Source organism: Asterias rubens, chromosome 3 (genome assembly GCF_902459465.1).
Source record: "Asterias rubens chromosome 3, eAstRub1.3, whole genome shotgun sequence".
Lineage (NCBI taxonomy): Eukaryota > Metazoa > Echinodermata > Asteroidea > Forcipulatida > Asteriidae > Asterias > Asterias rubens.
In genome coordinates, this window is record NC_047064.1 from 4,489,350 (window position 1) to 4,507,256 (window position 17,907).

Consider the following 17,907-nt stretch of genomic DNA (forward strand, 5'->3'; position numbering starts at 1 on the left):
TCGCAGCTGAATTGAGAAGGTGAAAATGAGTCAAGGCTCTAGACAATACAAAAATCAACAGCTCCCAATACAGTGCCCTTTACCAATACAGTTTGTTGTGATCATTATAACTTGTGGATAAAGTTATCAAAAGTATACACTGCCTTTAATTACAAGGAACATTACAGAATTGGTTTTTGCTAACAAAACAGTTGCTGACAGTGTAAGCACTTGATGTAATCCACCATATACATAAATTGACAAACCTGTAGAAGTTTGAGATCGTATGGCCGTCTTGGTCACGAGAGAATAGTGAAAAACCGATTACAAATTTTGCATTGCATCGATGCCAAAATAAAAATGTACAAAACGCTCACTGATCGATAAACTCCAAACGCGAAGTTAGATTATTTATTTCTCATCAAATATGACATTTCAGACAGAAATATTTCAAGGGATGTTTTCAACTATCATCATCATTAGACCGCGTAAGTTTTATGTAAATCTATGATCTTCACGATTTTTGTTTCTTACCAATTCTGTACCGTTCCTTTAAGTAGGCCTACACGTAATCAGACTGGGTTCCAAGTCATTGAAATTGGCTTTTTAGTCGGTGCTGATCACATACATATACCTACACTGTAAAAAGTATCCGTATTTTAACGGACTCCGTAAAATGAAATATTCCGTAAATCTCGCCGTTATTTTACGGACTTTCCGTATATGCAAATATTCATTATGCTAATTAGCGTAATTACAATCAACCACGTTTACCCAAACACCTACACATAATAAAGTACATGTAAGTATATATTTAGTTTCACCCACAACCGTGTACACATGTACAAACCCACGTAAAGGGGCTTAATATTTTACGGAATTAAAACAAAAGTTCCGGTAATTTTGCTGCCGGAAATTTTTTTTTCCGTATTCCTGCAGCAAAATTACACGGACAAAGTTTTTCATTCCGTAAAATATAAAATCCCTTAACGTGGGTTTGTACATGTGTACACGGTTGTTGCTGATTTGCTCGATTTGTGTTTGGAAAGCTGTAGTGTGAAGTCCTTGGTAATAAACATTTTGAACTGAAAGAAGAAAGTCAAAGTGGACTTATTATTGTTCGTTAACTTACCAACGGTTGACCAAATCGCTGCAAATACAACAACGATAACGTACAAGAAGATTTGCGCTAGCCTTCCCTCGTCGTGTGTCTGCATGGTTTTGTAGTTAATGGGCATCCAAGAAAAAACTTGGAGAATAATAATGTTGCTAATTGTTAGGATGAGTGTCTAGTATATAAGTTTTATTTCTTTATGCTGCAGAAAACGTGCTTTTTTTTTAAATAGCAAAGCCCATTGCGCGAGACGCAATTCGTTGCGCGTCCTCGCAGACACGCAGGTGGAGAAGCGCAACCATAGATTATAATTAAATAACTAGATCGGCCGCGCGTACATACGCGGGTTCATTGGGGCAGCCATTAGCCTATATGTGTGTACGGCTTATGGCGCGTATGTGTACGCGCGGCCGATCTTTATATTATATATCTATGAGCGCAACGCGCTCAGCCCGTAAAGGCAACGCGCTTTAGCTGAATATGACAACTGACGTTACACCGTAGGGCTCGATTGTGTCTTTATCATTTGCGCTCTCAACCAATGAAAAGGCAGGATATTTGAACGGGGTGTTATAAACATAAATAAACCATGGGATGATCGATAAAAATAATTGTTCAAAACCGTAGCCCCAACTTTGGGACCACGCAATTTTTGTATGTAGGCATGACGCGGAGAGGTGGCGGCCACGCAACTCCCAATGATCTAAAAATACCGGGGACTAGTCTACATACAACGCGGTCGATGTGTAGTCTGAACGTATGACGTCACACTCGGAGGCTCGTGATTTACGAGAGTGCCCTTGAGCCTACGTTAATATTCTGAAGGTCACGAGGTACGGACGAACCTCGCATTAATTTTCCAGTCAACTTGTACATTCAAAACGTCATTATTTTGCAAAAGTGCAAGTAATACAAAGTCGGTGCCTCTGATGAGTACGGGCTTCAAACCGAGGAACGGAGCCTTTCCAAAACCTTCTGCAGTTTCAAAAAGGGCCTTATTATTTTGAAGGTTCAAAAGTTGCACCAATTAAAGCCATTTTACACTTTCGGAACAGAAACAAAAAACCCAAATAACTTACAGGGTTTACAGAAGGTAATGGTAAAAGACGTCTCTTGAAATATTATTCCGTGAAATACTTTACTTTTTGAGAAAACAGTAAAACAATTATCAATTCTCGACAACGAGAATTAAGGATTTATTATCAACACATGTCATGACACAGTGAAACGTGCGGAAACAAGGGTGGGTTTTCCCGTTATTTTCTCCCGACTCCGATGACCGATCGAGCCTAAATTTTCACAGGTTTGTTATTTTCTGCAGTATTGTCCAAGGCCCACACACTTCGTGTATCACAACTTATATATATATAAGTTGTGATACACGAAGTGTGTGGGCCTTGGACAATACTGCTTACCGAAAGTGTCCACTGGCTTAAATAAAGAGTTTTTACCCGAAATTGTTTTGAACTAGTGGCTAACCAAACTTTTAAATATCGAATACCTTTATAATTATAATCTATACACTGAAGTAAAGAAATGCAATGAACCATATCAAAGCTCAGTAGTTTTCAACGGCTTGTCTCGGTTTAAAGGCAGTGGACGCATTGGTCATTACTCACAATTATTGTTAGCATAACACCAATAAACTTGGTAACGATCAGTAATGGGGAGCTGTTGATAGTATAACACATTGTGAGAAACGGCTCCCTCTGCTGAAACAACGTACGTAGGTCTCGAGAAAGAAGTAATTTTCCATGAATTTGATTTCAAGACCTCGTATTTGGATTTTGAGTTCTCGAAATCAAGCTTTGTCACACGAAGTTGTGTGCTTTCAGATGACCTGAAAGCACACAACTTCGTGTGACAAGGGTGTTTCTTCTTTCATTATTATCTCGCAACTCCGATGACTGATAGAGCTCAATTTTTTCACAGTATTTTGTTCTTCTTCATGCTTATGATGAGATACAGCAAGTGGCAGACTGGTCTTTGACAACTACCAATAGTGTCAACTGTCTTTAAAGAAAATATTTTTATATCTTGTAGTTTAATCGGGAATGAAATTTACGATCTTGGCCAGCTCGGTGTAGTTTTTTTTTTTTACTTGTTTGTTAATAGTTTATAGAACTACAATCCCGGCCAAAATGCTTGGGCCACCCTTTCCTGACGTTATAATACATCAGTTCCCTTTGCACTTACAGTCACATTAAAAACATTTTGTCCCCCGCCCCCGCCCCCCCCTCCCACCGCTCAATGTTGACTGTAACTAAGAACACAGTCGGCAAATGGAACCAACATTGAAAGGGGGCAGGGGGGCCCAACGAGATATGGCCGGGATTGTAGCCTTGCCCAATTTGTGCTGGTTCCCCCAATGGTGGAGTCTCCTCCCACATCTTAAAACTGAATTACCATATTTAGTTATTTGCTTTGATCTACCCAACAACAACAGTGTCAAGAAAACAAAATCGAAAATTTAAGCATGATTGACATATATTCTGAAATGGCCCCTTATTTTAAAGCTCATCAAATAAATAACTGTTGCTGTTGATGGAAACGTACACACGGAATTCAGCCGTACAACTCGTCCGTTGGACAACTCGACAGTGTGGAGAACTCGTCGTTGAGACATCTCGACCAATGGCCAAGACAAGCCAACGGTTAAATGGCTGATTTCCGTTTACTGATTCGTCCGACGAACGGGTTGGCTGACTCTCATTTACACACTTGGTCGATAATCAAACTTACGTGTTTATTTACTGAGCCCAGAGTGAAAGGAGAGAGGAAGGCTACACATTACAATAGAGTTACGTCTGTGCACACAGGTCCGAGGTGACACACAATGTGCTTTCACGCTCGATGGGTTTACAGTGTGCAAACATTATGGTGAGGTTGTCATGGTGTGTTTGTAAACCGAAACCTTCAGCTCCATGATTAACACTCGTGCTGTGTATAGGCCTGTAGGTACATATCTATTTCTACTTCCATGATCATCCTTCACAAGTTTAACTACACGTTTTAGAGAGTGTTTCTAGATCCTCGCTGATTTTACTTTGGAATAATTTCCCATCGGCAGTAACAGACTAAGCTGATATGCATCAACGTAAGTGACTCTTTTTTTTCGGGGAAGTTGGGGGGGGGGGGAGGGGGGTCACCATTAAGACCAGTTCTCAGGCCGTGGGTAAGGGCTTAGAAACGATGAAATGAGATATAAACGCAATTAGTAAAATCAGGTACAGTCAATAGGTTTTAAAGACACTGGACACTATTGGTATATTGTCAAAGACAAGTCTTCTCACTTGGTGTATCCAAACATAATATGCATAAAATAACAAACCTGTGAACATTAAATTGAGCTTTCGTTGAAGTTGCGAGATAATAATGAAAGAAAAAAAAAACTTGTCACACGAAGTTGTTTGCTTCCAGATGCTTGATTTCGAGACCTCAAATTCTAAATCTAAGGTCTCGAAACCAAATTCGTGGAAAATTACTTTTTTTCTCGAAAACTACGTCACTTCAGATCAGAGGGAGCTGTTTCTCACAATGTTTTATACTGTAAACCTCTCCCCATTATTCGTAATCAAGAAAGGTTTTTTTGATGATAATATTTTGAGTAATTACCAATTGTGTCCACTGCCTTTAAAGAAAATCATTGCTACTTCATGTGGGTTTGAATAAGGACAGGACTCAATTTCAGAGCTGTCTTAAAGACACTGGAGACTAATGGTAAGTGTCAAAGAGTAGTCTCCACAGTTGGTGTATCCCAACATATGCATAAAATAACAAACCTTTGAAGATTTGAGCTCAATCGGTCACACAAATTGCGAAATATTAATGAAAGAAAAAACACCCTTGTCGCAATTGGCAATGTGCTTTCAGATGCTTGATCTGAGGTCTCGAAATCAAATTCGTGGAAAATAAGTTCTACCTCGAAAACTTCATCATTTCAGAAGGAGCTGTTTTTCACTATGTTTTATACTATCAACCTCTCCCCATGACTCGTAATCAAGAAAGGTTTTATGATAGTAATTATTTTGAATAATTACCATTGATCAATGGAGATCAATGGTAATTACCAATAGTGTCCACTGCCTTTAAAGGGAACTATGCATACTGAACACCCACATATAGAAAGGAAACCATTGCTAACCATTAGTACAGTGAGCTGTATAAAAGGGACACATGTCTACTGAGCAAATCCACTGGCATAACTAGTGGTTATTGTCACTAATTTAACAGTGTTTGCGAAGCTAGATAATTAGTATTTGATTGTGTAAGTATACACGCTTGATTTATGAACCACTTGACCCTTCCAGCGAACAGGTAGTGAGTTGATTGCTTCATGCTGAGTGTCCGATGGATACCGGACACTTCGGCACTTCGGAAAACTCGGCGCTTACAAACTCGGCACGCTGCAAATTTTGTAGTAATTTTGTGTATTAAGTATACACGCTTGATTTATGAACCACTTGATGACTCTTCCAGCGAACAGGTAGTGAGTTGATTGCTTCATGCTGAGTGTCCGATGGATACCGGACACTTCGGCACTTCGGAAAACTCGGCGCTTACAAACTCGGCACGCTGCAAATTTTGTAGTAAGTGGGTGCCGGGTTTGCAAGGTGCCGAAGTGACCGGTTTACCCACGATCTCCATGCTTAAAAACATAAGTAAAGTTACAGTATACACTAAATTGATTTGGGATTTATTCCACCATTTTAAACAGTACTTGTGTCCGAATATTTAAAATAAAAAAACAATGAAATAAATGGCACATTTCGACCTTTCAAAGGGTGGAACAACCACTGCCAGTCTACTGAAGCACATTTTATTATATAAAAGAGGGGCCAATGGGAGACTTTCTGGGACGATAGAGGGCAGCAGACTTACCGGGTAAATCCATTGTTCTCAGAATTATGCGCATGTTCAGAACTACGTAGACAATGGAAATTTACCCGGTATGTCTGCTGCCGCCTAGCGTTGGAAAGTCTCCTATTATTGAATTGCACTCTTCGGTTGGTAGAAATAACCATGCACACTCCCGAAATTGTTGTCCGTTCACACGAAGTACATTTTGTGAAATTTGACAACATGCAACAATTTAGCCAGGGCGACTTGCTTAATTGCTCTCGTGTAAAAGGCACTTTTATTAGTGTTACTGGAACTGTTTCAAAACTGAAATTCTGATAATAAAACACAAAAGGAGTGTAATGGTTTGTTTTATTCATCATTCATTTTTTTTGTGGTTTTGCTTTTGAAAACCGACCGATGTTATTTGAACCTCCTGGTATAGGAATATCGTAGTTTTGTTACACTATAAAAACAAAATAAATCAAACAGCATAAAAAATAACGATTTCTGATACTTTGACAATGTATTATTTTTCGTCCCGGTTCAACAGCCCCTCCCCAACAGGGTTATGGGGCACAACCCCAGCAGGGGTATGCTGGAGTACCTCAGCAAGGGTATGCCGGAGCACCTCAGCAGGGGTTTGCCGGACCTCCTCCTCAACAGGGGTTTGCCGGACCTCCTCCTCAGCAGGGGTTCAACGGAGCACCTCCTCAGCAGGGGTTTGCCGGCGGAGCACCTTCCCAGCAGGGGTTCGCCGGAGCACCTCCTCAACATGGGTACGCCGGAGCACCTCAGCAGGGATTCGCCGCAGCACCAACGCAGGGTAATGGTATACCCATGCAGCAAGACACCACACCACAGACTGCCCCTCCTCAAGCGTACCCGCCGGGGTCGGAGCCGCCGGGTGTTGTCCAACAGGCTCCTCCACAACCCGCTGCAGGACAAGGTAACAAAAATTCGTATTTTCCCCTCAAAAAATGTAGAAATCAAATTCCAACTCATACATATATTAGTATAAGAGGTACATGATAACAATCTTACATTGCGTAGGACATTGTTCTACATTCCAATCCGTACTTTCACCACTTCAACGATGCTCTCGATTTGCTGTTGAGAATCTTGAGAATGCAAATAGTTGTAACGAAGATTACCAATCCATTAAAAGGTCACAGATTTACAAATAACTTTACAAAGGGTTTACAGAAGGTAATGGCGAAATACTTCTCTCGAAATATTATTCCATAAAATGCTTTACTTTTTGAGAATACATTAAAACAATCAATTCTCGATAGCGAGAATTACGAATTTATTTTGAACACATGTCAAGACACAAAGAAACGTGCGGAAACAAGGGTGGGTTTTCCCGTTATTTTCTCCCGACTCCGATGACTGATTGAGCCTAAATTTTCACAGGTTTGTTATTCTATATAGAAGTTGTGATACACGAAGTGTGCGCTATGGACAATACTGTTTACCGAAAGTGTCCAATGGCTTTAAAGGACAGGTGGAAGAAATTGAAAACTAAAACAAAAATCTTTCAGACGATTTCGTAAAATGTTATTTTTTTCCCCTCAAATTTAAGTTTGAGGGAACAAAATCAAATATTATTTCATGGGAACAAGTTCATTTTTCTAAGGAACGAAATTATTATTAATACTTTGTTTACCTTTTAAATTTTGTTGTACATGTCCCTTAGGGGCTCCGTAGTAAAGGACCAATGAATTGGTAAACGGATGTATGTTCTTTTCACTGCTCTCAGTGTGCTGTATATATAATTGTAACTATGTGTATATTTGGTTTGCGGTTACACCATGTGTGTATCTACTTGCCAGGTAGAGTTGTTCTTTGGGAACTGTCATGCTTCTACTGCCGTGGAGTAGATAATCGGAGGTTCGGGAGACTGCTCAGTTCTGAAAAGAACTGTCCTGCTTTTTAACTATTACCAGGGCGGATGGTATAGACATTAGACTGGACTACTACTTTAGCTTATAGGATCGTAATTAACTGTACTGCCGCGGAGTCAGTTCTGAAATTGGTCTCAACGTTTCGACTAGCTTGCTCTTTGACTGTTTTATGTGCGTCACCAGATGCGATTAAAGAATCGTGAACTGAACACCGGTTCACGATGTATTTTCTATGTATTTTCTATTGTAAAGCTTTTTAATAATTAATGTAATATTTTTTAATTATTGTAAATTATGCCGCAATTCAGCGGTATGCTGCGATGGCATTTTTAAATAAATAAACCAATAAAGCCCTGTTTACCGTTGAGCTCTGCGACTATACACTTTCGACACTTTGCATGAAGGTTTTGCAAGGCCGGCTTATCATAAATAAGTACCCAAGCTTAACTCTTTGTAACTACATATGTGGTTTTTATGTTCGCAGCGTGGAAGCCAGGAGCTACTGGCGAAGGCGCTGCCCCTTACAAGTGGGACAATACTCCTGATTCGGACCCGGAGGATAACGAGAATGCCTCGGAAGATGTCGGAACTGGTCCTGATGTGAAAGGACTGCAAACCGTACCTGGATACGAAAACGTTGTGTTTGATGATGGTGAGAGTCAATCAAATTTCACATTAAAACAGATATTATAATATTATTCAGATGTGCAACCACGGAGGAAGATGGTTCAACATGCTACTTGTGCTCTCATTGAGCAATTAAGGCACTCGATGCTTCGTCAAAAGTTGGAAAGGGAGTAGGTTCTGCTCCCTACCAGCCATACTTCTATAGTGGATGATACCCAGGCCTACATCATTAGTTATAGTGAGAAATTTTTATATTTTATGCATTTGTTGGGACAGACCAAGTGAAAATATATTTGGTCTTTGACAATTACCAAAAAGTGTCCGGTGCCTTTAGGCAAAAAAATTATGATTTCAATACTTTCAATGTCTTCAAATTCAGGTCAGCCCGTCCCTCCACCGGTCTATGAGCCCCCATCTGAACAGGAGCGACCACAAGAGACTTTTCAAAGGTAAGTAAAAATACATCCTGAATGTAATAACTTTCTGGAGTTTGTGTGCACCTTTTAAATTTGTGTCTGCTTTGTAATGTGGTGCTGTTTACATTATACATTTTTTTTAATGGTATTTTCTTCTGTTTTAAATTGTTAACCTTCAAAAGTATTTTTGAATTGTTTATGTGCGTCACCAGATGCGATTAAAGAATCGTGAACTGAACACCGGTTCACGATGGCCCTGTTAACCGTTGAGCTCTGCGACTACATTGTATACACTTTCGACACTTTGCATGAAGGTTTTGCATGGCCGGCTTATCATAAATAAGTACCCAAGCTTAACTCTTTTAAATAATTCCTTAGATTCCAAGCACACAATGGGTTTTTTTTTTTTTTGGGGGGGGGGGCTAAATACTCTTATAAAACTGGGCTAAGTCTCTTCATACAAAACGAATTCTTGCTATAATTTAGTTTTGAGTGAGGATTATTCTGCTCCCTAAAGGCGCAATCTTTTAGCTGTCACGCGGCAGAATAAGGATTTTCTAATGATTTGAATTTACTGCATCATGGTGGAAACACAATGTAGTGATATTTGTGGAGGAATTATGAAAAAAAGTAGAAAGATTTTTATGTTAATGGTGCACCCGCAAACTTTGAGCCAGTTATATCTACCGCCATGGTTTAAGAAAGCCATCAATTAATGGACCATCAGGCCATTATACTTCAATAATCAATCGTTTACCGGTTGTTGAACTTGATGAAGACTTGTTTTATATTGGAAATGATACAAAATGGACGTGAATCAATACATCTTGGAATTAAGGGACATCAAACATAAATATTGCCGTACAAATTCATGACAAGATTCACGACTTGTTCTCCACATTAGCTCACAAAATGTTTTCGAGAAGAACATTATGGACCAAAACCAAAGTTCATAACAAACAGTAAGAAAGTGTGTGTGTAGATTAGAAATCGTTTTATATACATGAGATTACTAATACGGCTTATGGAAGCTAAATTCCAGGGGTGGACTTCACAAAGAGTTAAGACTCGTCCTAACTGAGGACTAGTCCTAGAAACGTATGGGTGTCCTAAGTTAGGACGAGTGAGTCCTCTTTGTAAAATCCACTCCAGAGTGTTAAAATAACCATTTTGTAGTATTCAAAATTGACACCACAGTGAAATGTTATTTATTTTGCTTTATGCAGTGCGGAAAATATTTCTGAAGATGCCGTGAGGGCAGCCATGTTGGCGTTCGTTGACAAAAAATGTTGTTATGGATCCAGGCCAGCCAAACAGATGGCCATCAAGAACATCATTACCAGTAACGCTCTCCATGTAAGCTCAACAAAATATAATATTAATTATTGTATATTTTGAATGTTTTGGACATATTTCTGTCCTTATGTCGTTCCACTGAAAAAAAAGTTCAACAATAACAACACATATATTGTATCTCTCACTTAAAGTGAGCTAAAGAGTTTTTGTTTTTATTTTTTTATATTTTTTTTATATTCTTCCAGCTGAAACCAACCTTACCTGTATTCACTATTTACTGCTAAAAAGTAAATCCGAACACCTTGTGCTTGTTATTACAATCACTATACATAATAGATGATAAATTTGCATCAGGGATATAGAATGTTAAGTTTGGTTTACCCCTACACCAATGTGTACACTTTATAGTTTTAACAGTCATAATACTGCTTGTTTGATGTTTAAGCTCATTTAACAAGTTGTGTTGTCCAGTATTTGATTCCCTTAAAGTGCTATGAGGTATATGGGTCATTCCATGTCAGACCAACGCACTTTTTTACCTCATGTCTTCCGATTTTGATAAAAATTGCTGTGATTGTAGGTCCTTATGAGCAATGAATGCACAGCAATTTTTAGCCCGATCGGACTCACCATGTGGTCAGGGCAGAAACCACTAAAATCTGAAATTTTTGGGGTAAAATACTACCTTTTTGGTAAAAATATGTCATAACCATGTCAATTCTCATCACCTATATGCAAATTTGGTATCAAAATGATGAGAATTGCATGCTCAAATCAGTTCTTTTGTCAAAAATAAATTTTCTGAAGTGTAGGTCACTGTAATCTTTAATATGTTATCGTGACCTTTGACCCAGTTTTTGAAATAATGTATCATTCCAAAAATCAATGAAATAACAATCTGTTAATAGAGCATGTCTTCCTCTATCAGAATCCACTAAGAAACAGTTGGGCTCTTCAAAGTTTACAACTTTATGACTATTTTTGTACAAGTACCGTGATCTTTAATATGTTATCGTGACCTTTGACCCAATTTGTGAAACAATGCATCATTCCAAAAATCAACAAAATAAAAATCACTAGATAGAACATGTTTTCCTCTATCACAATAAACCAAGAAACAACTGGGCTCTTCAAAATTTACAATTTTATTATCATTTTTGTACAGTTGTTAGGTCACAAACTAGTCAATTTATATACTTTACATAATAAATCCACCAACAAACCTCACTCTTCTGATTCTAAAGTTACTTAAAGTGTTCATTGTTTGCGATTTGTTTCTTGTTGAGGGCTGATGTGGTTTAACCAGAATCAGAATTTAAACTATCAGCAGTGACACACCCAGGATTTATTATTTTTGGGGGGTAGGCCATATTTGTACGGCGACATAAAGGTTGTATTTCTTATTACTATTATTATTACTCGCCGAAGTAATGTATTTAGAAGTAATGAAACATTTGGAAATATGTTTTGTTAAATTTGTTTGAATCGTTTTTCTTCCCAGTATATTTTAGAGACATTCACCGAATCACGAACTACATCCCGCAAATTCAAACCACATAGAGGCGGTCTTGTTGACGGTTTTGAAAACGGCATGCCTCCGACTCCTTGGCAGATGCTAAGCGAACCAAATGAACTCTTCAAGACCCATAAGAAACATCAAGAAGTACCACACACGTCATTTCTCAAGGTAGCTTTGTCTTTACCATTTGACTCTCTAATACACCCCTTAAAGCCAATGGACACTTTCAGTAAACAGTAATGTCAAAGGCCCGTGTATCACAACTTCTATATAAAATAACAAACCTGTGCAAATTTAGGGCTCAATCGGTCATCGGGGACAAAATAACGGGAAAACCCACCCTTGTTTCCGCACGTTTCGCCGTGTCATGACATGTGTTTAAAATAAATCCGTAATTCTCGATATATCGAGAATCGATGTTTATTATTTTGTTTTAATGTTTTCTCAAAAAGTAAAGCATTTCATGGAATAATATTTCAAGAGAAGTCTTTCACCGTTACCTTCTGTAAAAACCCTGTAAGTTATTTGTAAATCTGTGACCTTAAAACAAAAATTCTTTACCGAAAGTGTCCAATGGCGTTAAATATATGACGTCACAACCACCAGAAGCGCCTTACTTAGGAGGTCAAAGGAAAACCTATCCCATTAAAGACACCAAGGCCCATTTCACGAAACGCTAGGATTAATCCTATATCGAGTTAGGACGAGTAAAAAACTCGTCTTAACTTAGGATGGGTTCAATGCGTCCTACGTCTTCAAATAGGGAACTACACTCGTCCTAAGTCCTAAGATTAGTCCTAAGTTGGGATGAGCGTGGTGGAATAGACGGCAGACACATGTGGTAAATTGTCAAAGACCAGTTACCTCATTTGGTGTATCCCAACATGTTCACAACAGCCATAGACGCCTAATAAGAGGCTTGAGGCCTGACGTCTTTTAATATCTGAGTACTTGATATTTTCTTTTCCTAGATACTTATCACCTTTTTATGTTTTTAATTAAATTTTTTTAAAGTTTCAATAATTTACTGTATGCGTGCATCTGAATTATCAGACCTGTATGCTTCGTATAAGGAATAGTAAAGGGCACCCATGAAGAAATTATAAATTTCTACTGGAGCATTTCAAGGGCATCAAGACAATGACCAAGGGGCATGGAGGCAATCGACTCCGTGAAATATCGACTCCATGAATAATTGGATTGATCATGCGAAACTATCAACTAACTTAAATTTACTAACCATAATATAATCAAATTAATGAATTAGTTCTCAACTGTTTCTAATCTTTCAATCTCACAGGGTTGTCACCGTTGCAATTCGTGTGGTTTTGTCAGGTGTGCCCGATGCTCGGGTAGAGGAACTGTAAGTGTCTTCCTTCTTAGACTTAAAGGGTCTGGGTACTTTTTGTGGGGGGAAAAAAACCCACAATGTCCACATACTTGCACGGTTTAAAGTTATTGATGGTAAAAAACCTTCCATTGAAATATTTCTTACTGAGGTGCTGTGATTTTTGAGAAACGAGGGATGTTTTCTATTTTTTTAACCAGTTTTGTAATGTTCGTTTTAAAGTTTGTGTTAAGGATTCACATAATTTGTTTGTAAGACACAAAACACAATGTCCACAGATTGACATTAAACTTACACATTCAAAAGATAATGATAGAAAGCTTTCCCCCAAAAGATTACTTTCCGAGGTGCTGTATAGTTTTTGAGAAATTAGTAAAACAGTGTCACATATCCCAAAAAGCTTCACTATGCAGCAGAAAGTGTATAATTTAGTGAGATTTCATTGACAAGCCCGGGGTTTATTCAAAAGTACAGGACATAAATATTTTTTTGTCAAATCACCAATGGTTTATTGATGTGTTTTCTGTTGGATGTCGTGGCTACAGGTACGTTGTGGACGATGCCATGGGAGCGGGTCAGTTACCGTACATCGAAATGGAGAATCCCATCGGCAGTCCTGCGGCTCATGCGGAGGGAGGGGACGGAGAAGGTAGGCTGGTACTGACGTCATACAATGGCAGACGTTAAAACTCTAGGTGGCAGCAGACTCGGGTAAATTCGCATTGATTACGTAGTTCTCTGATGAGAACAATGGATTTACCTGGTAAGTCTGCTGCCATACAGGGCCCAATTTCACAGAGCTGCTTAAGCACTAAATTTTGCTTAAGCAAAAGAATCCTTTCTTAATAAAATCATATTACCGGCCAAGACTCCACTCAATTGTTACGCTAAGTAAACAACAGCTAAATACCAGTCACAAGCAATGTACATGTATACGACATGACATTTCGGCCGGTAACATGTATAAAATAAGCAAGCTATTTTCGTGCTTAAGCAAATTTGTTTTGCTTAAGCAGCTCTATGAAATTTTCTCCCAGGTCTCAAAAATTGGCATTATCCTGAAACACCCGAATTTTGTTCAGGCAATCGACACCTTTTATTCGCAAAGACCAGTACTTAACTTGGCGTATCCCCGCATTATGCATACAATAAGTCTGTGAAAATTTGGTCCCATTAAGGTAATCGAAGTTGCAAGAAAAAAATTAAAAGAAAAAAACACCCATGTAGGACAAATTTGTGTGCTTTTAGATGCCTGAGCAAGCTTCCGGTCTAAGTCCATGGCGGTTCGAAGTTTCATTTTAGAAGTCAATTCAGAGTAAATAAAAATGCGTTGCGTTTATCTGTTTTTATTTGAAGGTGTATACGGTGTGGCGGGGACGGCAGAGTCACGTGTCCGGTCTGTGAAGGTTTCTGTACACTTCGACATTACATTCTCATGACGGCGTCTTAGTAAGTTTATTTCATTGATTTCATTAAGAAAATAGAATTAACTTACCAACCAAAACGACCTATGGTATAAGTTTAAAAAAATAGTTAATGGTCTGACGTTTATTGTACTAATAATTTGACTCTTTGTTCTTTGTAGCGTTAACAATGTATCGGACTACATCTTGGAAGGTACTGATATGCCAGATGAACTTATACGTGACGTCAGTGGCAAAGTCATCTTCGAACAGGCTCTGCCGTGGGTAAGTCTACCCTTTCTCTACATGATGGCTACGATTGCACATGTATAATGCTGTATGATTTATTGGGTTCTTAATATTTTCAAAGATTTGTGTTTTTTGTTGCGTTGTTTACATTAAATTCACACATAATAATAATAAAGACGATGACCTGTGACGTCACATGTTTACAAAAGATCGACAGAGCCTGCACTTCCTGCAGACACACATAATTAAAATATTGTGTTCACAGTCTAATGGAAGAAACAATAAAATGTTATATTTTATGGAGATTGTACTGTCTAATTCTTATCAACTTTTGTTATGATGAAAGCGGACACATCTCAAATCTGGTCCAGCTTTTACTTTCACAACTCTTTGATTTCTGTAGAAATTATGACACAAAATGTCAACTTTCTAATAGGACCAGTGCAGTATTGTGCCTGCTAGAATATCCAAATAATGTACAATGTCACACTTATTGTGAACAAAGTTCTAACGGTCTATTACTGTAAATAATATGTACTTGTCTTTGAAACTGCATCATGAAATGAATGTTGTATTGAAGTGAATCGAATCACAAGAGTGTACACATATACACTAAAACAACTCTTCGATCAGAAATGACATGGTGTTCGAGTCCCGTTGAGTCTGAACTATTTACGAGTCAGGTTGACCCGGAAAATGTGATTTTGCGGTTAGATTTTATGTAAGTTTGAACCATGTTTGTAATTTCGAAACAGTTTTTGTGACGCATCAAGAAATCGTACCAGACATTACTACAACCCAACTCGCAAATGGCTCATTATATTGTTAATAGACTATTCCAGTGTAGGAAATAGTAGACTACATGAGCAGAAACAAATGACTCGCTTAAAAAATGCAAGAGATATTTTACAAACTGTTATTTATTTTGCTTTCAAACAGGTGTGGCCGATATCCCAGTTCCCAGTGCAAGAGATCAACACTAATTCAATCCGTATTGTGGATAGCCACCGTACTGCATGGCCACAAGCTCGGACCTTGAAACAGGTGAGATCGTGTTTTATTTTAATCATACAATTTATATCCAAAGAAGGAGAAACTATGACAGCCGTTCGACATTTCTCTTTTTTTGGGGGGGGGGATGAATTTGCGGAACTTTCTCTGTGTATTTAAAAAAAATATTATCTTAACAGAGAACCTTATGTAATTGCACCCTATGATTAACTTATAACTATCAATAGTCACTCACTTTATTTCACTTTACTTTACAAACAACATTCCTGAAATTTCCCTGACCCCTTGGGCACCGAGCAGTAAACGATCACCAACAAGTTGAACACATTATCATAAAAAAAACTTGCTTGTCCCCATTTCTTTGTACAACCGTATAGAAGCATAGTCATAATTATTCTATAGACGATGTGACCTATGTTTACATTCAAACCGCCCTCTGTTGGCAAAACACTGTATACGTCATGTTTCGCCTGGCAAAAAGACGCGTTGTCATGGTAAGATTGCATACACTTTCTAGCTGGCTGCCAAAACACAAAGGTTTTGCCCGGCGGTATGCGCGCGAATCGTGTTATGGTTTTTGAGTGACGTCAGAGGTCACATCGTCTATATACATGTAGATACAATATCAATATTGTTATGTAACATTTGCCATTCAGTTAAAACATTAACAAAAGAAGCATGATTACGATTCATTGTTTAAAACTATTTTTAAATTGTTTTTTTTTTTTTGTGTACAGCGTCAGACTCTTCGTTCAGTCCCAGTGACTGAGGCTCACTATACGTGGAAAGACGTGAGTACACGCTTCTGGGTGTACGGCTTTGAACACGAGGTCCATGCACCAGATTACCCACACCAATGCTGCTGGGGATGCAGTGTGCTGTAGAACAACCTACCAGGGCCCAATTTCATAGAGCTGTTTAAGACCCATAAGACACTTTTCGGTAAACAGTATGTTCCAAAGGCCCACACTTCGTGTATCACATCTTATAATATTTTAAGTGAAAATTTAGGCTCAATCGGTCATCGGAGTCGGGAGAAAATAACGGGAAAACCCACCCTTGTTTACGCACGTTTCGCTGTGTCATGACATGTGTTTAAACCCTGTAGCTAATTTGTACATCTTTGATTTGTGTTTTGTTCCGAAAGTGTCCAATGGCTTTAAGCACACTTTTGCTTCAATCACAAAATCCTTGCTAAGTAAAATCATACTACTAGCCAAGACTCCACTCAATTGCTATGCCAAGTAAACAGTAGCTAAATACCAGTCACGAGCAATGTATAATACATGACATTTTGGCCAGTAACATGTGTTAATTAATAAGCAAGCTATTTTTGCGCTTAAGCAAATTTGTTGCTTTTCAGCAGCTCTATGGAAATGGCCACAGGGCCCCAATTGTATGGCTCTGCTTACCGTAAGCAAACAATCTGCACTAACAGAAACTGGGAGTTAACGCGCTTACGTCTCAAGCGTATTTCACGGGTTAGCAGTGAAAGGTGACCGTAAGCGCAAAATTCGGAGGTAAGCAGAGCCATGGAATCTGCCCAGTTCGTTCGTGTTGTCGCCAAAGATAGACCATGTTCACACCAAAGACTCATTTAACGAATGATATTTAAGTGACACTTATCAACACTTAAAATTATTATTAATATTTGTATTGTTATGTTAAAGTAACAGTACAGAATTCGATTTTTGCCAACAAAACAGTTGCTGGTAGTGTAAACACTTAATGTAATCCACCATATACATAAACTGACAAACCTGTATAAGTTTGAGATCGATGGACCATCTGGGTCAAAAGAAAATAGTGAAAAATCGACTACACATTTTGCATGTCATAGATTAAAAAAGAAGAATAAAACGCTCACTGAGCAATAAACTCCAAAAACGGGAAATTAGTTTTATTTGTTTCTCAACAATTATGACATTTCAGAGAAATATTTCAAAGCATGTTTTCTACCATAATAGCCATTATACCTTGTACGTTTTATGTAAATCTGTTATTTTTTTCTTTTAACAGCTGTAATGTTCATTTAAGGTCAACCGTCAAGTATTGACATGAGAAGAAGCAAAAAGAAAGACATGAACAAAAGTAGAAACGTGGAGAGAATTTTCGATAATGTAAATATAACAACTGTGTGCTATCAATAAATCACTGTTTCTCACCAAATGCAATGATGCTACCAAATGGGGTCGTTCA

At 38.3% G+C, this 17,907-nt stretch overlaps 1 protein-coding gene across 1 annotated transcript; it reads left to right on the plus strand.

Moving 5' to 3' along the window:
* The first annotated feature begins 4,180 nt into the window (after positions 1-4,180).
* On the plus strand, positions 4,181-16,665 carry LOC117287989 (protein SSUH2 homolog). Its single transcript, XM_033768655.1, has 12 exons — positions 4,181-4,190; positions 6,486-6,881; positions 8,324-8,491; positions 8,846-8,915; positions 10,109-10,238; positions 11,680-11,865; positions 12,998-13,060; positions 13,591-13,694; positions 14,402-14,494; positions 14,631-14,733; positions 15,637-15,741; positions 16,446-16,665. The coding sequence occupies exons 1-12, from the start codon at positions 4,181-4,183 to the stop codon at positions 16,590-16,592; spliced, it is 1,575 nt and encodes a 524-aa protein (XP_033624546.1). The 3' UTR covers positions 16,593-16,665.
* Positions 16,666-17,907: the final 1,242 nt, after the last annotated feature.

What these genes read in the sequence shown, in the direction of transcription:
- LOC117287989 (XM_033768655.1), top strand. An exon ending in CCACAAGAGACTTTTCAAAG is followed by an intron (nt 8,916 to 10,108) that starts GTAAGTAAAAAT and finishes TGCTTTATGCAG; the next exon opens with TGCGGAAAATATTTCTGAAG. An exon ending in ATTCTCATGACGGCGTCTTA is followed by an intron (nt 14,495 to 14,630) that starts GTAAGTTTATTT and finishes TGTTCTTTGTAG; the next exon opens with CGTTAACAATGTATCGGACT.